General features: G+C 37.4%; 2 protein-coding genes across 2 annotated transcripts; one reads left to right on the top strand and one right to left on the bottom strand.

Moving 5' to 3' along the window:
• Window positions 1-4340: 4340 nt before the first annotated feature.
• On the bottom strand, window positions 4341-15102 carry LOC145467644 (BRISC and BRCA1-A complex member 1-like). The gene is made up of 9 exons (XM_081451222.1): window positions 15003-15102; window positions 13508-13759; window positions 12782-12849; window positions 10853-10964; window positions 7478-7568; window positions 6528-6552; window positions 6261-6384; window positions 5781-5867; window positions 4341-5393 (listed from the first exon to the last, which is right to left on the bottom strand). Exons 2-9 carry the CDS (start codon window positions 13757-13759, stop codon window positions 5208-5210), a joined length of 945 nt encoding a protein of 314 aa, XP_081307348.1. The 5' UTR covers window positions 15003-15102; the 3' UTR covers window positions 4341-5207.
• Window positions 15103-15189: 87 nt separating this feature from the next.
• Window positions 15190-24934, top strand: LOC145467636 (transitional endoplasmic reticulum ATPase). The gene is made up of 26 exons (XM_081451214.1): window positions 15190-15287; window positions 15640-15742; window positions 15861-15932; window positions 16948-17048; window positions 17144-17224; window positions 17349-17410; window positions 17687-17817; window positions 17926-18003; window positions 18116-18169; window positions 18252-18310; window positions 18406-18449; window positions 18759-18812; window positions 18922-19001; window positions 19243-19378; window positions 19459-19571; window positions 19655-19726; window positions 19805-19897; window positions 20387-20722; window positions 20930-21014; window positions 21124-21217; window positions 21406-21484; window positions 21814-21864; window positions 21976-22050; window positions 22180-22263; window positions 22786-22943; window positions 23372-24934. Exons 1-26 carry the CDS (start codon window positions 15277-15279, stop codon window positions 23472-23474), a joined length of 2409 nt encoding a protein of 802 aa, XP_081307340.1. The 5' UTR covers window positions 15190-15276; the 3' UTR covers window positions 23475-24934.
• The last annotated feature ends 7 nt before the right edge of the window (window positions 24935-24941 follow it).

Raw genomic sequence — 24941 nt, 5'->3', positions numbered from 1 at the left:
AAATCTTGTTTACTTTAAGCTAAGTCAAACATAAACAATTTGATTGTAGCTTGCGGGTAAACAGGAAATCTATAGAAAAAAAAGTATCTCCTTCAATATTATAAGAACTAGTAGTAATCGTAGATTAAAGAGTGCGTTCGAGTTTTGGTAGGCTTGGTATGTTAAAAAAACAAAACTTCTAGGGACAGCATTTTGTGCCTGAGCTGTTAGGTAGGCGTGAAACTGGTCTCCCAATTTACTATCTCTACAGTCTGACCAATTCTGTGGTTTATATTTCAATCGTCAAGCCCTTGGTGTAAAGATAATTTTAATCAGCGTATTAACATATAAATGTAGTGATCATAATTCCCATAATGCATATGAACGTTTTTAGCTGCGGAACGTGTTTCAAAATTCGTTTTAATCCAAGTGTTAATTAAGTGCTAGTTGCACTTTAAACTGTCATCTGCAGAATAACAGTGAGAGCGGTCATTGTTATGCCGACCAGTTTAATGAAGTGAAACAAAATGATCTGCCTGTCAGTGTGTGTATATTAAAAAGAGGTGTAGAGCACAGAAACATTGTGTAATCCTTCAACACAAGAGGATAACGGCATTTATGAGTTCATGTTTTGATTACGTCGGCTATAGGACAAGCAAATCAGTGAGTGTTAAGTAGCAGTTAGTTTGCCGCAGGCTAAAAGCCAAACTACGTATTGTGTTTACACAAAAGAATGATAAAATCTAGTTGCTACATTTCAGTATGTTCGCCCATAATTGATTTCTAAACGGAGTACATATCCCTAAGAGGTTCTTCAACCTCAAGGTCCTCCAACGTTCTTAATTTTCTAGCTTGTTTTCAAGCAATGCGGTATCATCCGTGGACACTCACCCAAGAGTAATTCTTATTTTATACTCTGCTTCTTTTTCTACTTAACTGACTGTGCGGTATTTAAACAAGACGCTCAGAAATGCATAACTGTCCTTATTATCGCAGCTGTGTGGTTGAAACTGGTCACATGACATACGTGTTTATGTATTGGGAAATCCAGCGTAAGATTGTGTGCGTCGTCGGTATGTTACAACAATTTTTTCAGCCACATCATTACGATTATTAACTGCTCCTGCAGAGTGAGAATCAGCGGCACTGCTAATACTTCTTGATCGTAATCTTGTATCGCTGGCAGCCACTGTAGACAAAGAGTCTTCTGAACTCGGTAAAGAAGGCAGCGACTTCGAACTCCCAAAGGAATCCCTCCTTTCAACCGATCTCTTAGGAAGCCTCAAACGAGCGCTGCTTTCGTCCCGGAGAGGTGGTAAAGTAAAGGACGTTTTCCGTCCTGCTTTGTACTGCAATTCGAACCGATTTCGCGCGGCTTTGAGCTGACCAGTTTCAGCTTCGAACTGTTTAAGAAGCCGACGCTTTTCTTTCTGTAAGCTCTGTTCTTCGCGTGAATTATCAGCGTTTGCTCTTCTCCAGCTTGCAGAGGCCAGCATTTTCTCCTCTTTTGATAATGATGTTTTCATCATGAAAACAGTACGATGTTTTTATTACATTCCACTATCAGCAAATAACACGGACTAACCCCTGCAGGCAACTACAACAAGCACTTTCGACTAAATAACAAGGTGCAAGAACAAAGTATTCATAAGGCATGACCACATAATATTTTCCTCGAATTTTAATATGAAAAGCACCGCAAGGCTAAAGATAAACAAGTGACAACAAGGGACTGACCCGTAAAATTAATGTAAGTAACAAAAGCCACAAACCGATATGAAGACGGATGGATGACATATTTGTTTTGCAAATACGACACAATGCTCGACTAGTCTTCAAACCCTCTGACGAATATAACGAGAGCTGAAAAGCCCTGAAATGTCCAGCATTAAAAGCATTAAATGCGCTCCTTAAATTAAAGAGTTAATTCAGGCGCCTCCAGGTCAACAGGTCTGGAAGAGATAAGGAAGGGAAATAAAGAAAAGACGTTTGCTGCCACTCAAAATAAAGACCTGCTACCAGGTATTTTGCCTAAATGAACACTGTTACTGGTGATTATTTCAAAAGGGGATTATTGTTCCCGTGGCGTGAGTTACTTTTATAAATTCAGTCAATTTTAACAGTTACATCAGGCGGTCAGTCCCGGGATGAACAAAGATTCAGTTTGCAAAGAAAGTGTTTGACCTGTGTCGGCAGGCAAGTGTGATGGGAGAATTTGCCGATATTCATAACCATAAAAAAGCCAACAGTTAGCAGTCACGTGAAAGTCCAATAACCATGGTAACCACCTGTCTATCTGTATCATCGTGTAACACCTTGTAGTGAGAACTACCTGAAGTTGTAAGTAGTTAATATTTACGAGCAGAATAACTGACTGCCTATGATGGAATAGCCTAGAACAACGTGCTCATTGGCAGCCAATAGGAGTTTAGGTTTACTAAACGAAATATTAGATCACTTGTTTAGAGTCTAGCATAAATACAGGTGTTTTGTAAATTGTTCTTCGGTTACGCCCCCGGTGGTGGGACGCCGGATACCACTATCCCGTATTGGTTACATTCGGGTTACGTTCCGAGTACGTTACTGGATTAAACTCTACTGTTGGACCCAAGTAACTGCGTATTCTCTGTCTTCCCGTTGGATTGTTTTGCTGTAACAGATCCCGAGTCCTCTAGGAGTCTGACAAACTCCGTCGCTGCAAGCGTGTTTCCCTCTGGATTGTTGTAACAAGGATAACAACTTAAGCGGCCCAAAAACCTGTTATCACACTGACGTTTTTCTGACCTGTTGATTGATTCCAACATTTGTCTCAGTTCTAGAGGGATGTTGTGCTGTGTCGGGGATACGAACCATTTTCCCTCCTTGAGACCCACAATAGAATCAAACACACGACGAACTTTCCATGTTACGAGTCTGTTTGAATTCGTCTCGTGTCATTTAGTCTCCAAGAAAAATCATTTTTTCCATTTTCTTTTGTGAAATTCAATGTCTTCCAATTTATCGGTCACTACTCTAGTTTCATAAGGATTCTTTTTCAAGATGGCTTGGCCCATTTTGCTGATCGACACATTCTGGATTGTTTGGAAAGCTTAATGTTTCTGAAGTGACTTTTTGCGGCTCATCTTGATACAAATTAATGTGATCAACTCAAGACTTTGAACCCAATAATTTGTTTCTATGAAGACAAGGGTAATACCAAGGAAGTTATTAGCAGCCAACAAGATTTCAAACGGAAAGTAAAACAATGAGTTTTTACCACGAGCGAAGCCTTACATGTGTAACTAGCCGGTAACTAAGTGATAATATCTTTATAGACCTCATTTATAGCGCATTTGGGACTAAAGAATGAATGCCAGTGACAAGTACAGTATCAGCCCCAACACATTAATTAGACATAAATTACACTGAGCAAGCCCCGATGCAGATATTTAATGGTGGACAGTTCTTGACTTTAGCTGAATCGGCTCTAATAAGTTTTCACTAATAGGACACAGAACAGTTTTTCTAAATGTTAAACGCGCTTGGCGATCGTGATCGTTATTTACGATATGACTGAATGAATATACGTTAAAAGGTCATCGCACGACGCAACGTGAAAACAAGTCTGATTAAAAGTGTTGTACAGAACTCAGTACAGAAACTTCCAACGCGCCGAACATAGCCGTCTCCCCGAGTCCGTATACCATATATATCAGCAGGGGACTCCCCGAATGCCTCTTTGGGTTTTGGCCTCTCTGGGCTGAAACCCTGCAAGGGGCAACTATTCAAAGTAAAAAATCTAAGTTATGTCCCACATCAACTGAATAACTTCCCCAGTGAAAAGTTACAGATAAAAGATTAGAACTGGGTTACAGAGAGGCGACCCAGTAAAATACACTATGTCTATTTCTATGAAGCCAAAAATAAAGGAAGGAAAACCCAACAGAAGCTTAAACAGGTTCATCTTTTTCTATATCGAAATTTTGTTTTACGCGCTCGGACTAAGTTTTTTACGGCACAATAATCACATATAACTGAGCAACTGAGTTCGGAAGGTCGTGGGTTCAACGTCTTCCAGAGACTCAGTGTTTCTTTTTCTTTATCCCATAATCGTTTCGAAAAGAATGTTTTATATTTTGGATAATATCTATCTTCAGTTTTTTTCATTTGAGCCAAGATCAAACCTGGGTAAATAGAAAAGAAGGAAAACCTAAAAGCCCAAACTAGTTTATTTCATTTTCGCATTTTCGAAATGTTGTTTTATTTACACGAAACATTCTGTAAAGTAGGTAAGAGACTTTATTTTATGACGGTAACACTCAAATCTATGATTTGAGCGTGAATAAGTGCTTTAAGAAGTGTTTCAGTGTTTGAAGCTCAGCTTATTGTTTGTTTGTTTGTTTAGTAATTCCTTGGGTAACCAAGGCTCTATAGGGTAATCATTTATGGCGTTGCGCGCGTAAGTGTTATGTTTTGAATGCTGTTTTTACATTCGCTTTCACACCTAATCCTCTCAAACTTATTACATGTAATAAGCAATGATTAAATAGTGTTTTGCTATCATCTCTGTTAAAATTTTGGGATTTAGTCTTAAATTATAAATGGCCAAACAAAAGTGTTTTTTACTGTTTTTATGGCTTTGTTTGTGATTTTCATGAATTTCCTTCGGTGAAATCTTCCAAAATTTTTACATCACATCGCCTCCAGCGGGATACGAATTTTAAACACGAAAAAAGTAGGGTTTGTAAAGGCAGTTTTTTCGATATTTTCAAATTTATGTCTTTTACCACTGCAAAAAATCTGGCCTTATAGATTTCCCTGAAAAACGCGCTCCGACAAAAGTAAAATATTTGCTACCAATCTGCCAAATTTTACGGAATTTCACCGAAGGAAACGCGAGAAAATTCACTGTCAGTTTTTCTTTTTGTGCTCATGTTGACGTAATAAAATATCGAAAAACACTGACGTTTACCTTTGAGCGCGCGCAGATTACTTCCTCAGCGCTCGCGCGATCGTAAAACTATAGGGAGCCACCTTAAGACAGTGTTAATGCTCATCGCTTCTGCACGCATTGCGTGCCACTCATTTTAAAGGGAGTTAGCTCTTCTGAAAATGTAAATTTCGCGGATTGTAAACGGCTTATTGAGAGTGGTGGAAACCGAATAATCACTTGAGCCACAGATTTTGTTTAATATTTCACAGCTGGATTAAAAATTATTCTATTTGCTTATCGTGCACTATGTACAATACTACAAAATGGACTCTTCATCCCCCCTTGGAGTTAGTTTGTAAAAAGTGTCACGCTGTTTCGGTCTCTGTAACGGATGAGCAAGTAACGCTGCCATGTGGTCAAAGAGACGAGTTGTGCTGCGTGACACTTCCAATATGTAGCCTTCTTCCTCTTCATCCATGTCACAGAAGTAATCATAGATTTCCTGCAAAATTTACAACATATCAGAGCTTATGTTCTTTTTTGAAATTTTTTAGCCAGCGAACGTTTTTATCTTAATTTTTATTATATCAGAGTCAGTCGTTTCACCACAATAACAGACCCTTAGGTTAAAACATCTTTTGTGAAAAAATAAATCTGCAGTAGAAATATCTGACACATGCAATGCATTGTATGCTTCAGTGCTCAGCTTCCAGTTTACCCTCAGTGCTAAAATATGAAGAGATAATATTTTTATTGACAAATGGCACGTAGTAATCAGTTTGATGTTCAAGAAAATTTGGAAAGTGACAAGTAACTAAGGAAATTCCAAAAACAGAGCAATTAGCTGTGCTGAACACAATTCTGCATCAGAAGCTACCTAATTACTTACTTTGCACAAATTAATTTCCGATGGAAGTTCGTGAACGTATAGAATGTCAAGAAAGAAATATGGAGATTCCAGCAGTGATGATAATACCTGTAAATAAATAATTGAGAGCCAATCAAGGAAATGGAGAGCACATTCATATGGTTTATTGGTCTAACTCAAGCTGTTTATTGAACCAATAACTGGCCATCAGGGGAATGTGTGTCATTGCTTATCAGGCATACTTGGTAGCTTGTCACAAAGTAATCCAATCATTTACTGTATTTGTCTCAAAAGTAACCTGGATAATTTCAATAAAGTAATCTCCTTACTAATTGCAATGCAGTTCTTTTCATATTAGATTTGAGAAATAAAAAATATATCAGAATAGCTGCAATAGTTTGTTGTGTCTGCTGAACAATGTTACGATATTGTACAATGAGAGGTTAATCACTTGATTTTAAATCTATAAAATGATAGACGAATAAACTCTCATAAACATACCTGCTTGGCTTGTGTAGACACTCGAGGCATGCAGTGCGAGCGTCCATACACTATAACAAGTCGAACCACATAAGGAGGAGGCAACAAAATGTCTTCTACAAGTGGCAACGTAATGTTGTCATGCCTAGTTATATGCAAAGACAAAGCAATAATAACAATAATAATATTATGTAACAATACAAAACAGTGAATAAAAATGAAACATCATTTTAGAAAGCTTACTAGTAGGCAGGTGCAAAATCAAATCACTACTAAAGTAATACTTACACTGCTTCAAAAAGATCACACATTTTTGAAGTAACAGTCAAGATAAATCAACATAATTTTCAATAGCAAGTTTATTGTATCGCCAAAAGTGCGGCAACTCAGGAAAAAGATAAGCAAAATCAGTTTACTGCAGCTTTCAATAACACACAAGCATTGAAGTTCAAAATCTAAGTAACATTGATTGTAATCTACGGATTGCAACCCACAGAGAAGACCTTTTAAACCTGTTGAATTCAACTCCTCTTTACTGACAGGTCTGTTATGATGATTGATGCAGAAAAACAAAATAAGTGATCAAGCACAGTTCACATTTTCTTGAAAGGTGCAGTACAGTACATTTACATTGCAGAAATGAGATAACTGCTATTTTGTGTGACAGAGCTAAGAGAGTTTTTAGTCATGACTACTTCCTACTTTTCAGTCAGGGATAATCAAGTTGACTGCTCTTCTGAATTTAATTATTTATTATATTTTATTAGCATTATCAAATGAAAAAGGGAACTTTCACTACAAATGTTGTAGATGCAGAGAAATCAAGAATGGCAACATGTTTGATATCCTATGGTTTTATGGAATGTTGTGTGCAAAAGTTACAAACTTGGGTCTGCAAATGGTGAAACATGGAGAGAAATCACTTTTGCAAATTCTAATTTCTATTGGCAATAGTTGGCTTTCATTTAAAACAATAATTTGTAATAGCTATCAGAAGCCAGTGATGAATGTTATGTTCTTGCAAGAATAATTTAGGTTTACATGTACTACAGTCTTTCTTTCACTCTCACTGATGCTAACCAAAACATATTTTTAGCAATAAATCATTTTCCTACATAAACCCAAATGGAAACAGAAATCAGTAACAACAATAGAATCCATTTCTTTGTACATTTATGACTGCTGAAAGTACATTTTCCGTAATAGTATTATAATAAAAAAACTATTTTAAAGGATATGGAATTCATTCTGATTTTGAATTTCCTCCTCCGGGTATAGGTGATTCAAAGTGCTGCAGATAGTTTCCACATCACTAGTGAAATGCTTGTACTAAAGATGCATGAAGAAAAAATAATAATTAACAAACTTTTACAATAAGAAAAATAACAAAAATGTTCTTTCCATATATAATCACTTAAAGCAATAGCCAACAAGAGTGCCATTTGGCACACAACATCATAACTTTGTGAATATTTGAAAGATTTCTATGAATTTTAGCCATGAAAATTGTCTTGTAAAGATCTGCTCATTGAAGGCATAGAATTGTGACCCCCTCCTATCTAACATATGGTTAACCGCCCCCTTAATTTTAAAATTTCTTCTTTGAGATGCACATGGAATACAAGACTTGTTTCACATCAAGCTATGTACTAAGACCTACTAAATAAGCTACAGTTCGGGGGCATACCTATGATATTTGAGAATTGATATGTGTTAGAAGCTCTTCATTTTCACATTTCAAAACAATTTCTCTCAAAATGACAACCTCCTTCTTAGTTGCTAATGTCAGTTCTTAAGTAAGCTGATCAGTGCCTTTCAAATGGTATATTGTACACAGGCAGAGAGCCTCTATTTGCTGATTTAGGAAAAACTGTCATTTGCCCTAGGGGGTGAAGGGTTAAAGAATGTTTTCCCATGCTTAGATCATTATCATGAGGGGACGCAAGCGGCGAAACTGGAAGTACCACAAAGTATTGCCTGAAAAGTTTCCTAGCACTCCCAACATACCTAACCCCAGGTGAGCCGGGCAAGGTGTTGCAAACTGTTTTACTGTCATATAAATTTCGTCAGATCTGAAGGACATCAGATGAAGCAAAATAAATATGAGAAGAGAGAAATACAAAGGGCCAACTGATACACGTCATCAAAATGTAATTGATGCGTGCTCTTGTCTGAAGCACAAGCAATAGTTTCTTTATTCGTTTGGGCCCCTTGTGTGACGGACGATAATAATGATTACTCAATTTTAAAGTACTTTATCTACACACTAGATGGATGGTACCATTAAGACTCAGAACAGTTCAAAGTGGATCTTGTAGTGGAAGCTATGGACAGTGTTTTCATGCTCACAATCTGAGCATACCTGATGTGTTTGCAAATGATTACTGGTAATGCTGTGTTACATGACAATTCAGGCTATGTTACATCGAACTGTATGAAGTGGGCCACTTCTGATGAACAAAACATTAAGCTGCATGATTATTTCTTTTGCATTACATCAAAGTCCTTGAGGTGGGTCACCCACCAGTTCTGATGAACAAAATATTAAGCTGCGCGACTTTTTCTTTTGCGTTACATCAAAGTGTTTGAGGTGGGTCACCCGCCAGTTCTGATGAACAAAATATTAAGCTGTGCGACTATTTCTTTTGCGTTACATCAAAGTGTTTGAAGTGGGTCACCTGCCAGTTCTGATGAACAAAACATTGAGCTGCGTGATTATTTCTTTCATGTTACATCAAACTGTTTGAGGTTAGTCACCTGCCAGTTCTAATGAACAAAACATTAAGCTACCTATCTTGCAGATTTGCCGAGACCTCTGAGCAAATGCAATCTCTTGTTCCACTAGCTGGCACTCCTATTACGATCCATGATTGTTGACCTTTTTGACGTCCACAGGTGTTGGCGTTTTCACTGGACTTGGCATTTGCAAATGTCGTCAAATAATCTTTGATGTGCAAATGCACTGTTTTCCGACGATGAGTTCTTCTCCAGCTATTGGCGTAACAAAACAGCCAGCAAATCAAATGATGAAGCCACAATTTCGAAGTATTAATTAAGAGCAGGCCTTACCGTCATAACTGTCTCCATCGGCCAGCTGAAGTAATCTTTTTCAGATCTTCTTCAGTTCTAAATTCATCGGGGAAACTCGACAAAACTGAATCTTTCTTGAGGAACTGACCGGGGCTTCCTCTACAAATACTACTACTTAGGCCATACCAGTATTTGTCTGGTGCAAGTACAATACATCATTGTTGATGGCAAGAGTGAAGAGCAAGAAACCTTTCATTGGCACCATCACAATCCTGTTTTTAACCACAAGGCATCGCGACAAGATCTTACGCAGTAAATAGGTTGAACACAGATCAGACAACAACATATGTCAGATGTCTCAGAGGAAGACAGATGACAACTGACCAACACTTTATATGACGGGAACTCATGCCATCACTAACTGCAGACAAACTCTCTGTGTGAAGTGATACTTCCAGTTTTTGCCGCTTGCGTCCCCTCATGTTTTTTTTTTTCAATTTACAGTTGTATTTTTGCATTGCTACCTTTTGGGTGAATCAATACTAACTGGCATGCATTTTTTAAAATTGATTTAGACTACGAGTAGTCCCTTTTTTGTTTAGTCTGTCAAGTGAGACCGTAAATAAACTGCAAGGGAAAAATAGCTACGTGAAATCCTAAGGGTGAGACATATGCGAAAGGAGTGACTACCACCTAAGCCAGAGAGTTTGAATTATGCGTTGCTCTCACAATGCAAAAATATGATTGGCTTATGTTAGGAGCATTGACAACACGTTGTCAACATTCGAGATATGTGTGACATCTTGCAGGAATGTTTATCTTGCTCCCTGAAAATAGCAAGCTTTGGAACCAGAGCAAGGCGTTGGAATTGCTTCTCACAGGCCGTGATATTCTTGCGATTCTGCCTACAGGCAATGGAGAGAGTAAAATTTATCAAGTGTTTCGTTTGGTAAAGCTTAATTTTGCCTTTAACCCGAATGCGAGCGTGTCCTACTCTCTAGGAATAAGGAAGATTTTAGAACAAGTTGACAGAGCAGGGAGCCTCTGTATGGTATTTCTGAAGAAACCAAAGTTGTGACCCTTGCTATTGATGAAATGATGATCTTAGAGATTAAAGCGAGAATTTATAAGACAGAGTATTAACAAGTACATATTTGTTACTCCACCAAGTAGGTCTGTAATCATTATTTTTTTAAAAAGGAAATGCTCTTCAAATACCAATACTGTGATTTCTTCCAAAATGATTTTTCACACAAAAGCAACAATTTGGTTGAAAATAAACAATTACATGAAAGTGTGACATAATCAACTTTTGCAGGTATGGGCCTTATAGAGGCTCAGCAGAATGTCACTTATCCTGTGAGAGAGCTCAAGTGAGAACACCTGTGGCTAATAACTGGACAACAAGCATTCTTGATATCTGAAAATTGGTCTGTACTATTTAGAAAACAGATTTCCAGAACCTGTGCAAAAAAACTTGACTTATAGTAACCATAAATAATTATGGAGAACAAATGAATTTAGATTACGGGGGTATTGGGGTGAAGTGGTTCTGTTGTTTATATAAGATCCAGATAACTTACCCATGATGCCTTATCATCCAAAACCATGAAAGAAAACTGATGCTGGGCATTCATTTTAGACTTGGTTTTTACAAAAATTTCTATTGACCTTTGAACCAGTTGAAATACTGTTCTGTAAAAAAATGTAAACATAAAAGACATATTAAACGTGCATATGGGTTTTTACATTATTTTATTTAATTACAATTAAATGATCAAATGCTGTATAAACAGCCATATATTATTTTTGCAATTTTTTTCATGTGCTGTTCCTCCCGGTAGAAACTAGTGAGACAATCTCAGATAGTGCAGAGTGCAATGTATACCTCTGGCACGATAGTCACACATGTTGTGTTCACTCCCAGTTTGTATTTACTTTGGTACCTAGGGCTTTTCCCCTTGCAGAATATGATCGGACAGAAACCTTGATAAGAAATAATCTTGTCACAATCTTAGCAGTGCGTATGTTTCATGTCTGTCTTTTCATTCGATGTTCAACAATAACTTACAATTACTCTTTCTCAAGACAACTTTCAAATTTTACTCTGGTGTTTTACGTTGATTTTCGTTCATTTCAAATTCAATAATACGTCAAAGTAGCAAACATGAAAATTTTACTTTTCATGCCAACGTTTGTAACCTGATACTTTTGTTTTTCTCGCATAGGTATGTAACATAGAACTCTTGTTATCTCCCAAACTTTAGAGATAAATGGAAGAAAGTAAATATCTTATGAGGAAATGGATGAAAGTTAAATATGTTGTGAGGAAATGGAGGAAGAACGATTGAAAGATTTTATTTTCACCGATAATTATCAAATAGTCACGGAATACCATGTTCTTGTTCAGTTGCCACCTCAGTGATACCGATTAATACAACTGAGAAGCATTGGTGTTTCAAGAAGAAGTATTAAAGGCCACCACTACTAAGATGACCGAGATGATATATCCTACATCAGTGAAGGAGTCCTCTGAAAGACAGATTAAATTAATTTGCGCTTTCATTACATGCCACGGAGTCTGTAGCAACATTTGAACACTTTCCTGGTTTCTTTTGTCACAGATTCACAATTTGACAAGTTTTAATCCCACTAAATTGGGAAAGTTTGGCTGGATGTAAACTTCTTGACCTCAATTGAAAGAGAAATAAATAAGCTGCTAAGGAGAAGCAAAAGGTTTCCATTCATAATTTGAACCCTGGCAAACACACTAGCATAGTTTGATAATAGCAAATGACATTTGGTTAACTGAGGTGGGGCAATTCTAAAAGATACACCATCACAGTAGCGTTTTTTTGCACTAAAACGAAGAAGTGACGTTAGCCGAAAAATAACTGCTGTCCTCGGTCATATCACATGACATATAAAAAACCACGTGGCTCTGGGGATGAAAATGGAGTATATCACCCTAACAATGCTGGAATGCATGCGTCTTACATGTTGGGTTCTACCACAGGGAAAAGCACTCAACATTTTTGTGTCATGTGATCTCAAATGAAATGCATCTTTCACCTAATACATAGTCGGCACTGCACACTGTGCATGCGTTTAGGGCAAATTGGTTTTGTTCTAAAGAGAATAGCACCACAAGGAGAGCAAGAGGTTTCCTAAACCAAATGTATAGCTTTGTGATGCTATGAATAAAGTAAGGTAGGTGATACACATTTTTACATAGTGCATACAGGCACCTACCCCTTCCAAACCACTTCCCTGCCTCAAGAGTAATAAATTAATTGATATTAATTAATTAAACAAACATTAAAGTTTACACCTTATTGCCTTAGCACCCTAGCAGACATCAGCCCCCAAAACATCCTAATAGTGCACTCTGTACGAAAAATTAGGCCACACTAAAACCATGGTTGTTAATGAAGTCTAAAATATTGTATATGAAGTAGCTACAGTCTTCTATGCTATGTGACACTAAGTGGAGTGAGTGAGCGGTGTGTTACCTATCTGGAACACTTTTACACTGAAAAGACAGTGATTTCATCTCAGGGGACAAATCAAGACATAGAATCTGAAATAAACAACATTTGCCATTAGTATCAAAATATTATTTCAAGGTATTTTCTTTTCTCATTTGCATATCTTCATTATACAAACAAATTTTGTCCAAGTGAATGCATCAAGTTATTCAAATACCAAGATATATATCTGTAGTTCATAGCCATTTCATAGCCAGAATACCATATCTCTTGAATATGTAATATAGTCATGATTTTTTGCTTGGAATCACAGTACGACAATCACAAGCATCACTGAAACTGTTAAATCCCTAGGAGTCAACCCCTGAGCATATTAACATAGGCATCACAGAAGTTTGTAGCAAATCACAAAACAACACCCCACAGACAAGGGTATTAATTTCAAGCTAGCTTTACGTTGGATTTCCTTTTTGTCACAAGTTTTTTTTTCCCTGTTATCACAACGATCTTAAAACATTTGTACTGCCCAGGGACATTTCATTTGTGAGAGTACCCCTCCCCCGACACCCCGTGACAAACTTAGAATGAGCGCTGATTTCCATGTAATTTCAAATTATTATTATTCTAGGGAACAGTCTGGCATTGTAGCAAAGGCTTCAGAAAGTGAGGTAAACCATAATCAATGATGTTATGTTTAAAACCAAAGTACAAATACAGCTGCAAGGTTCAGACTGTTTCATTTCTGCTTACAATATGTTCTGGACAGTTGACACGTGGAACTTTACTTCTCAAACTGTCATTTTCAGATGAACTCTCTGAACTTAATGACAGACTGTCTCCTTTTTCAGCTGTTAGCTGTGTAGTTGAGTCATTTCCTTCTACTGGCTCCTCTTCACCATCTCCACTGACCCGTTCTTCTCCAAAAACATTCAATGTGTCTTTGGTTTCTAATTGAAGCTTGGTAAGCTCAGCATCACATGGTTCACTTGGTTTGTCTTCCATCTAAAAAAAAAGAGCTGTTAGGCTCTACTCTGCCTTTAATTAAACCCTCATAAAATAAACTTCATTTCTTTTAAATCTACAAAGTATTTATGATCAAAATTCTCCTCAAAGATTGCTAAGAAACAGTTGTCTGAGAGATAGGCAGAACAGGGATAGGACCTTGGCTTCTTATCACACATGGAATAGCCGTCAGGACTTAAAATTTCACGCATAACTAGCTTCAGCATTCAGTTTACACATGTAGAGCTGTCGACTGCTCAAAGCTGTTTTCTCCCGAGTAATAACGAAAATAGAGGCTTCGTTCATGGGCCCAGTTATCGGCCAGCGGGCCCAGTTCTCGGCCACAAAAGAGTGCACGCGATTCCTCAGAATAAACAATGCTTTATTACCATTTTTTGTTGTTAAATCACTTATAAGGCTTGTGTTTTGATATTTCGATCACAAATTATCCTTAAAGAGCTTTGTTTCATGTTAGAAAAGGAAGTTTTTAGCAATCTAGTTTTACTCTTAAGTGCAGTCAAGCGAGGCTAAAAAAGAGTTGGGTATTTAAAACGGTGTTAAGTCAGAGCTCATAGTTTTTAGCATGCCACCCCATTACAGCTTTATTTTTACAACTGACTTGACACGAATACTCCACACAAAACTATGAGCGCTTTTAGTGTTGAAGGCGAGCAGGGTGGCCGAGAATAGGCAAATACACAAAAGTACTAAGGAAATATTGAGGAGTGAATTTAGGTCAAAGAATTAAACAGGCCAGGAAAATATATTTAACAGATAGCTTTATCACTCTACGTCCTTTATGCCAAGAATTGGCTCATTTGGGCTTTCTAGACGGACAAAATATAAACTTGAGTTAAACCATGTAATTCGAGTAGCGGTAAACAAACACGTTTTCGGGGAAACCAAATTCACCTACCTTCGCGTCACCTCGACGTGCTCACAGAAAAACTCGGCAGGACGAAACAAAACTCGGCAGAACGGAAGACAAGGAATCAAGCTACCTTTGGAAACAATTGCTTTTTATTCAGATTCATTTGTGGCGCGAAAAGTAAACGCTGAACAAAAAGTGGCCGAGAACTGGGCCCTGCCGACAACTGGGCCCCACACTGTACATACTACTCTACAAAGTGGAGGAGATAAATAGGAAGTAGAGGACGGAAATATAGTAAACCAATGTTCAATACATGAAATCAGCATCAAGGATCACATTTCATTACTGGAAGATACAGTGAATAATTCTTACCTCAATTAAAGACCAAAAATAACAGCATCACCTAGTTATCTATCCGACATGTTGTGAACTGTCAAGAAGAAACCCGGTTGAGTCCTTGTTGAGCCCTGGGTACGATTTCGTTTTTTTGAGCCCACGATCCTCTTGACAGCGTACTGTTGGAGGAGGATTACTGGGAACAAGAAACGTCATCCCTAATGCACGTGCGCAGTCGAGTTGGTAGTTAGTCAGCAGATAAAGTTTTTCTTCACAAGAGATTCATTGTGCATTTCTACTGCAAAAAGTTATGGCACATCAGTAAGTATCAATTTATTGATACGTAAATTTTTGTTAGTCTTATTTTGAACGATAATCTTTGATTCGATGTACCGATCTTTGAAGCCCAATCCACTATGAAAGAGTTATACCGCAGATCGAGTTGACATGATTTCACCGGCAGTGAATCTGAAAAAATGTCGAGTCTTCCCTTCCCTGTAAGGCAGCCCAAAAACTGATACATTTCGTTCTCGTTTTGCTTGGTATTTTTGAGGCTGATAAGTTGCCCATCAATTTGAAGTATTTAGATTTATCCTCAACCTTATGATTTTCCGTTTCTAAGCATAAGTTGTAACTGGCATGGTCCACTTCCTGTAACTTTTCTTTGTGACAGAGACGAACTTGCGACGGCTATATTGAAGAACAAGTCACGGCCTAACCGTTTGTTGGTGGAAGAGGCTATTAACGATGATAATTCAGTGGTATCTATGTCTCAGGTTTGTATAAAAAGGAATAAGCCACAGTGGATCATCCTATGTCAGTTCCTTTGTGTTTCCGTGTGTTCTGTTCTACCATTACCCGCTTTTACTTTCAGTTTTGCTTTTTCATCCGCAGGCCAAAATGGAAGAGTTACAACTCTTTCGTGGAGATACAGTTCTGATAAAAGGAAAGAAGAGACGCGACACCGTAAGTTAGATATAAGAATAATGATTCAGCATATTCATGATGAACAGTAGATTGGATTTTGCGACACGTTTTACAGACAATTCTTTGTGAGAAATTTAAATTTGCCAAAACTTCATGATCACAATTCAATTGTAAAATGTATTTGGTTCTTCTTGGGTACAGAGAAAAACCAGATTTGCTGATGCTTCCTGTATAATATTTTTCCACTATGACAGACTTTGTTTTTGTGTCGGGGTCTAATTGGCTAAACTGAAAGTGCCTATGAAATGAAATATATTTTTTAACAGATATAAAGGCATTTGAGTGTTGAAATTTTTAAAAAGGTACAATTTATTAGAAAAGTGTTAAAAAGAAATCCTAGGGTCTCAAATATCCCAAATTGGCCAGAACTAAAGGCAAGACATTTCTGGCAAACTGAGCAAACCTTGTAATGTCATAGGTTTTGCAAGAGGGTTGTTTACCGAAGACCATACAATGAAGAAGCAGGCATTTGAACCCCTAAAAACACTTCCCTCCTTGTTTGATAGTGCTTTCTATCCACCATTACTAATTCCACTCCAACTATTGAAGTATTTGTAAACTGGCATAAGTTGTGCAAACCCTGTGATGTCATTAAATCAGAAAGAGAGCACAAGCATACATGTATGTCTACCATTATGGCCTCTCTGCAAGGTTGAGGGAAAAAGCAAAGGTAGAATGGAAAAAAATAACAGCCAAAACATCATCAATACCACATAACTTTTTTATCCTACTTTTTCATTTGGTTTTGTAGGCACCTAAGCTTTAGCTCTATTTGTTTGCCAGGAAAATACTGGGAACTAATTTTATCCATCATAACTTGTCTTTGCTGTGATAACATTGTGTTGTTTATAGCATTTATATTTGAGAAGCTCTTTATCTATTTTAAATGGAAACTTATGATACACCTTAAGATTTACAGTATGTAACACCTTTCTCAAATCCAGCTGCATAAGTTTTATTTGTCCCTAGTAGTAAGCCATCCATATTTTCCTAGGTCTGCATTGTATTGTCTGATGATTCAATTTCTGATGACAAAATACGCATGAACCGTGTTGTGAGGAGGAACCTCCGAGTCAGACTGGGAGATATAGTGAGGTAAAGGACATGTTATTACATGTATTTCTGTTGAGTATGGTTCAGTGGGTGATATTGTGATATTTTTTTTACACTTTGTTGTATTTTATTTCCAGTGTTCAAGCATGTCCTGATGTCAAATATGGTAAAAGGATTCATGTTCTTCCTGTTGATGACACAGTGGAGGGGTTAACAGGGTTTGTAAAAGCTTAATTACTCACCTTGTATATTGCAGTCTGGTAGGAGTTTCTAATTTTTGTCCCCTAACAGCCTTACTGTCCTTGGTATTTAACCAATAAATTTTCATATTCATTTTTGTAGAAATTTATTTGATGTCTACTTGAAGCCTTATTTCTTGGAGGCTTACAGACCAATAAGGAAAGGTGAGCCCTTCTACTCTGTGTAGATCTACAGTATTATGCGGGGTATAGCTGTTTCCCCTTTTTTGTATTTTAAATTCCATTGAAAACTCTGTTATGTTTCTAAAGTGAGTCACTTTATGACCTTTTGTTATAGTCTTCTCCCAAAAGCTGAAACAACAACAATATCAAAACATAATAACCAAAAAAAATGTTAGTGACCCTATCCTCTTTACTAAACCAGTTATTTGCAAAGCTGAGCAAAATTTATGTTTTACATTCTGATACATGTTGTTTTAGGTGACATGTTCCTTGTACGTGGCGGCATGAGAGCTGTTGAGTTCAAGGTGATAGAAACTGATCCCACACCATACTGCATTGTAGCACCAGACACGGTGATACACTGTGAAGGAGAGCCAGTAAAGAGAGAGGTCAGTTTGTAACCTAGAACCCCCCTTGGGCTATAAGTTGTAGTAAGTCTATGCAACCATCACTGTAAGCATTTGCTGTTTCTGAAGGGTTATATTTCTTTTGTGCAGGAGGAAGAGGAGTCTCTCAATGAGGTTGGTTATGATGACATAGGAGGCTGCAGAAAACAACTGGCTCAGATTAAAGAGGTCTGTGACCATTATTATTTGATTACATGAAAATTATTTTTTGTAATTCCTTGCTACCATACTTTTGGTCTTTGATAACTGTACTTTAGTAACTAAATTTTATTTCCTTCAGATGGTGGAGTTACCACTCAGGCATCCCCAGTTGTTTCGGGCTATTGGTGTTAAGGTAAGTGATAATTGTTTGTTGTGAACATTAGATTTCAAATGCTTTCACTGACTGTACATGGTCCTTTGTGATATTTTTGTAGCCTCCCCGTGGTATTCTTCTGTATGGCCCTCCTGGAACTGGAAAAACCCTTATGGCAAGGTTTGTGTTATGTCATATAAATTGTTTGGGATTATAACACATTCAAAACAATTACTTTATTTTTATATTGTTAACATTGTTTATTTCTCTCTCAGAGCTGTTGCCAACGAGACAGGAGCATTTTTCTTTCTTATTAATGGTGAGGTTTTCTTTTTCTAGGTTTTCCATTTGTTGTGTTCCTGAGTTTGTATAATTTTAGAATTAAGAGGCTAATTAAACAGTCTTCCTTTTTCTCTCATTGCTTTATTTTTGAATGTGTTTTACGTACTGTATTTATCATAGTACACATTTTGATTAGTACTTGTTGTTCATTCCTGAAGAAATATCCTTAAAGTTGCACTTAAATCTTAGTCTCTCTATTAAAACTAATACACAGAGCTTCAAAAAGGAGCTACTTAGTGAGAGTGATGACATGGTCTGAGAAGGTTTGTTTTGTTCTGTTCTTAAGGTCCTGAAATCATGAGCAAACTTGCTGGTGAATCAGAAAGTAATCTTAGAAAAGGTATGTGCTGGAGGTGTTATATTCATGTTTGCTCTCACCTTTTGAAGACATTATTCTTCTTTGCTAGTTGTCTAGGAGTGTAAACCTTCTTTCTCTTTTCTACAATTAGCTTTTGAAGAGGCAGAAAAAAATTCACCAGCAATTATTTTTATTGATGAAATTGATGCAATTGCTCCCAAGAGAGATAAGGTAAGACAACTTTAATTATTAACTTTTCAAATATTTATGGCTTCAGTTGGCCCTTCTTACGACCTTCGCTACCAAACTTGTTAGATTATGATGAAGGAAATACCCATACAGAGCTACTCATGTGAAACTGCTAAATCTCAGTGCTTGCAATTTTCATAGAAAAGAATGTTGCATCAGAATGGAGCCCTGTTACGGTATATTAATATTGAAGTGAAGTCCAATTTATTTATGAACGTTACAGACTCATGGAGAGGTGGAAAGACGAATTGTGTCGCAACTTTTGACTCTGATGGATGGTTTAAAGCAGAGGTCCCATGTCATTGTGATGGCCGCAACCAACAGACCAAACAGTGTTGATCCAGCTTTACGGCGATTCGGTTAGACCTGAACTGTATTTTTTTTTTATTGTATTGAGACCATCAGTGTTTGTTGATGCAAAGTGTACTTTCTCTTTCAGGCCGTTTTGATAGGGAGGTAGACATTGGAATACCAGATGCCACTGGTCGTCTAGAGATCTTGCGTATACACACAAAGAACATGAAACTGTCTGATGATGTTGATCTTGAACAGGTACAAGCTGGTAGTTGGGGCATTTAATCTGGTTAGTTTGCTGCCATTTATCAAATGTATGCTCACAGTTATTTGCATTGTAGATTGCAGCTGAAACACATGGTTATGTTGGTTCAGATGTTGCTTCCCTGTGTTCTGAGGCTGCTCTTCAACAGGTATAGTTGCCCTGATTATTCTTTAAAGTCTTCTGATGAAATGGAAGCATTTACATGTATGTTTGGTTGTGTCACCAGATTCGGGAAAAAATGGATTTGATTGATTTGGAAGATGAACAGATTGATGCAGAAGTCCTGGACTCATTAGCTGTTTCTATGGATAACTTTAGGGTGAGCACTGTGCTTGGTAGAAGACAGGCTGGGTTTCCCAAAGCACAATCCCCTGCCAGTCATAAATATGTTTGTGCAGGTTCACAGCTTTGGAAAAGCAACTTGCAGATCTGTTTTCATTTGGAAAGTCAAGTTAAGTTTTCTTTCCATTGACCATGGACTTGCATATATTGTCAAAAATACACACTGCCATTGGTCATGTTATTTCTCTTCATTATTATTTATATTATCTACATTTGTACTAGAAAACATAGAGGGCACAAGAAGTAGGGAAACTATGACCAAAAGTGTTGAATGCATCTTGGCCTTCAGAACAGTTGATGTATAAAGGCTTTAAAAGGTCTTAGTGAAATTTACTGTACATGTAAGTGTTACTAGGTTGGAAGTGTCCGCAAAGTTATTGCACTGGAATATTGATACCCCTGACCTCTAAATATCCCAATGCCTCAGCATCAACTTAACTATCATTGCTGTAATTTGTTTTGCCAGTATGCTATGGGAGTATCCAATCCCTCAGCTCTGCGTGAGACTGTTGTTGAGGTGCCAACAACCACATGGGATGACATTGGTGGTTTAGAGAATGTTAAACGTGAACTGCAGGAACTGGTGCAGTACCCAGTGGAACATCCTGACAAATTCCTTAAGTTTGGAATGACACCATCCAAAGGCGTACTGTTCTATGGTCCCCCTGGTTGTGGTAAGACTCTTTTGGCTAAAGCCATTGCAAATGAGTGCCAGGCAAACTTTATTTCCATCAAAGGTCCAGAACTTCTTACGATGTGGTTTGGTGAGTCCGAGGCCAATGTGCGAGATGTTTTTGACAAGGTTAGTGCTTCTTTATGATGAGATTGTAATTTGATCAGTGAAGTTGATATCTAGCCCCTGTTATGCCTTGCTGAACTAGATCCAGTGAAATAAATTTTTAGTTTACTCTCTTCATTTATTGAGAGTTAACTATCAACTGAAGATATGGCTAACATGCTACAATTTAAATGGTAAGATACTATATTAGGTTCTAATTTTTTTCCTCAGGCTCGAAGTGCCGCTCCATGTGTGCTGTTCTTTGATGAATTGGATTCCATTGCCAAAGCAAGGGGAGGAAATGTTGGAGATGGAGGTAATCTCTTGAGCCCCAGCTAAATCATGAAACACTTTGATCCAACAATCAAAGCTTCAATAATTTAATATTTCACTACAGTGGTTGAGATTCTCGATTGGGTTTTCAGGTGGAGCAGCTGATCGCGTGATCAACCAAGTACTTACTGAAATGGACGGCATGAATGTGAAGAAGAATGTCTTTATTATTGGAGCAACCAACAGGTTTGTGAATTAATGGTAGGAAGTGATATCTGTCAGGTACAGCCACACAAACTGTCAAGGTATATGGAATTTGGAGTTCAGAGAAAATGTTTGTAGTGTTTTCTCTAATGGTCAAATATTGGATTTGCTGCAGTGTGAAGTATTTGTTTTTTTTTAAATAAAAGCATTGTCCTTTTTTTATTTCTTAGGCCAGACATCATTGATCCAGCCATATTACGACCAGGTCGTTTGGATCAACTGATATATATTCCTCTTCCTGATGAGCCGGTCAGTTAGTTAATATTCATATGTTATCATGCAACATGTTACAAATAAATCAACCAAGCAAAAGTTTGATAGGATTGGACTTAAGACTAGAAGAAATTTAATAAAAGGTCATTGCTTTGCATACAGGCTGAAAATAAAATTGTAGATTATACTCTTGCACACGTTGGATTTGGAATTGTATGTGCCATATGCCATGGAATTGTGAAATGTGGTTACTTGAGTTTCATTCATGATATTGGTGGCTAATAGCAATATAATGCAGTTGCATCACTCATGTCAGATTTCATGTGCTCAGGTTGATAATCATTCTAAATTCTGTTTCACTTCAGTCACGTGTCTCCATTCTCAAGGCATGTTTAAGGAAATCTCCCATTTCAAAGGTTTGTAATAATGCTTATATTGAACCAAGTTTGTTCTCACTGCTGTGGATGTTTCTAGGCAATTGCCCAACTTCAGCTCATCTCCTTTCTTACTGTACACTTTTTCAACAGGATGTTGACTTAGATTACGTTGCCAAGGTTACTCATGGTTTCAGTGGTGCAGACTTGACAGAAATTTGTCAGCGGGTAAGATGATCAGTTTTGTTTACAACATTTTAGGGCATATTTGAGATAGAGAATATGTTCAAAGCTTCATTGTCAAGTGCATTTACTGCAAGTGACACTTAATGTTTTGGTTTAATCTTTGTTTTCTAGGCTTGTAAGCTGGCCATCAGAGAGTCAATTGAGAAAGAAATTCTAAAAGATAAAGAGAGAGCTGAGAACCCTGACCTGGATATGGTGAGAGTTTCTTTCTTTACTACAGGTGGAGTTGTGAGTTTAACACTGGATCTAAACTGACCTTCATTGGTATTACTTCTGGTGTTTTTTTTCCTGTGCTATGTTACTTAAAGTCGGACCCTAGTAATTCGAACTCTTTTATCTCTAATTCCCTGTTATTTTGAACTCAAAACCATTTCGCTTTGATTTGTTCTTCAGTCATTTACTATCAGCTCTTTCAAACTCCCACTATTTCAACTATTTTTCGATTTCCCTGAGATAGCGGGGTTCAACTGTACATTCATGGCAAACTTATTGATCTCCTAGAACTCCATATTTCTCTAAAGTGTCTGCAGTACTTTGTCCTAAGAATGATATATTTATATACAATATTGACTGAATGAAGAAATTCATAACCTTGAGAATAAATTATTGTCTTGATGTTCTCCCAGATCCTTAAAAACAACAGTAAAATAATTTTTGCCAATCAGCAAAAAAAAGAACTTTCTAAGGTTTCAATTAACTATTGCGTGCTGTATTTAGGAAGTTGAGGATGAAGATCCTGTTCCAGAGATTAGAAGAGACCACTTTGAGGATGCCATGAGATTTGCTCGCAGATCTGTCAGTGATAATGACATTCGCAAATATGAGATGTTTGCCCAAACCCTTCAGCAGAGCCGTGGATTTGGTGGAAATTTCAGGTCAGTGGTCTTACAGGCCATGTTATCAACACTTGATTTGCTTGTCTTAATTTGATGAGCAACGACCACATCCTAACTGGCCAGAAAATCACTCTAATTTTTTTAGAAACATGGGCTTACACATTGCACTGAAATTGATAATAGTTTAAGGGTTTGCTGAAACTGTGTAGGCTTGACACAGTCTGGATTCTTGAGGTGGTCTTCTTGGTGGCAGTAAACATTGCAAATTGCAGGTTGTAAGGACAACCCAAGAAAAATGCTGGGGAGTGTCCCGCGAAAAGGGCAAGCATTCTGGCATGACATAGGACCATGTACTCTATCATATTTAGTTTAGAGAAAACCAAAGTGTTTGAGTATCAAAAGAACTGAATCTCAGTGTTGATGTTATGTACCACTAACTCGTGAACATTTAATATTTATTTCGTCAGGTTTCCAAGTCAGTCAGGTGGATCTCAAGGGGGAGGACAGGGTGGTTCTGGAGCAGACAATTCTAACTTATACGATGATGGAGATGATGATCTGTACAGTTAGGACAAACTGTGTGTTCAGTTCAATTGTTTTGGAAACAAGACTTGACAATATTCGCCTGCATATTAGATTGTCAGTATTTCTCTTAAACACATTATTTGTGGGTAACTTACTGAAAAAGTGATTTGCAATATAATGTAGAGCTTAGCTTCCAAATTTCAAATATGATGTACTAGATGTGATGCATATTTAATAAAAATACAGTCAGAATCTGAGGTGTGGTGATATGTGTGATATGTGTGCATGTGATTTGTGAGGAAGTTAGTCTGCTGGCAGCCGGTTTTTTCCTCTAAGGGACACTTAGATGAGTGTTTAGCTATTGCAAATGCAAAAAGATGGTATGGCTGAGAGGGAATAAGGTGAGACATGTTCATGTCTCGTCCCATTCCCCTTTAGGCTAAAGCGTCTCACCTCATAACCCCTGCTGAATTTCGAGAGGAAAACAGACTGCCAGCAGTCTATAAGAAAGTAAGCCAAATGGTTAAATAGAGACACTGTAATTCTATTTTTTGGGGGGAGAGTGGGGGGAGTGGCAAGCTCATTCAACCCACCCTTGCAAAAAGTATATAACATGGCATTTACCTAATAATACATATTGCACATTGAACAAAGCCTAAACTTTCTTTTGTCTGTGGGCACTTTGCTTCACTGGCTTGCTCATGGGATGAGTAAGTCAACAGTTGAATAAATTTTATAGTGACCATTGTTTAACAGTCATTTAACATTATTAGATTACAAGCTTGAGATGTCTACAAGGAAATATTTGAGTTAGCAGTCAGTCTCATCAACTATCACCTCATAGAAATCTAGAAAGAATCTAATTTTTTTAGTACAAATCTACTAGCGTTCTATCATGAATGCCATCCTCTGATTGGTTATGCTACTTGCTATTTATCCTGTAATATATAGGAGAATCTTTGTTTACAATATTTGCCTCATTACCATAAGCGATACAGTTTCTGATGGAGCTACAAAGAGATTAATACTGAATATTGAAAGGACACGGCACGATTAACTGTCCCAAGGAATTTGAGCGCAATGTATTGAGTACTTTTTGTCCGATGTGGGTTTAAAAGCTCAAAATTTTACAAAGAATGTATGAGCTCAGCGCTTTTGCCACACAAAAATTTTGATGTTTTTGAAAGCCAGTTTCTCCTCGAATATTACACCCAAAGAGCCAAAAATTTCACCACTTACTATGTTTCACAAGCTCTAAGTTTTTCTAGTAAAATCATGTCTAGCATGATGCCTTCTATGGGCAAAGTCGTATGTTAATGAGGAAAAATGTAAACAATGACATCAGCAAAGATTCGCTTATAGTGAGTAGGGTAGCAGAGTGCCCTTGTTTATGAAATGACGGCCTCTTCTTGGCATGTTTGAGATGTCTGTGAAGAGGATTTAGATAAAGTTTTGAATGATTAGTAGATTTGCACCAAAACAGCTAGATTATTCGTTCTTGATTTCTGTGTC

This window comes from Orbicella franksi, chromosome 14, assembly GCF_964199315.1.
Source record: "Orbicella franksi chromosome 14, jaOrbFran1.1, whole genome shotgun sequence".
Classification (NCBI taxonomy): Eukaryota; Metazoa; Cnidaria; class Anthozoa; order Scleractinia; family Merulinidae; genus Orbicella; species Orbicella franksi.
Note: the sequence above shows the minus strand (reverse complement) of the source record. Positions and strands in the feature narration are given on the sequence as shown.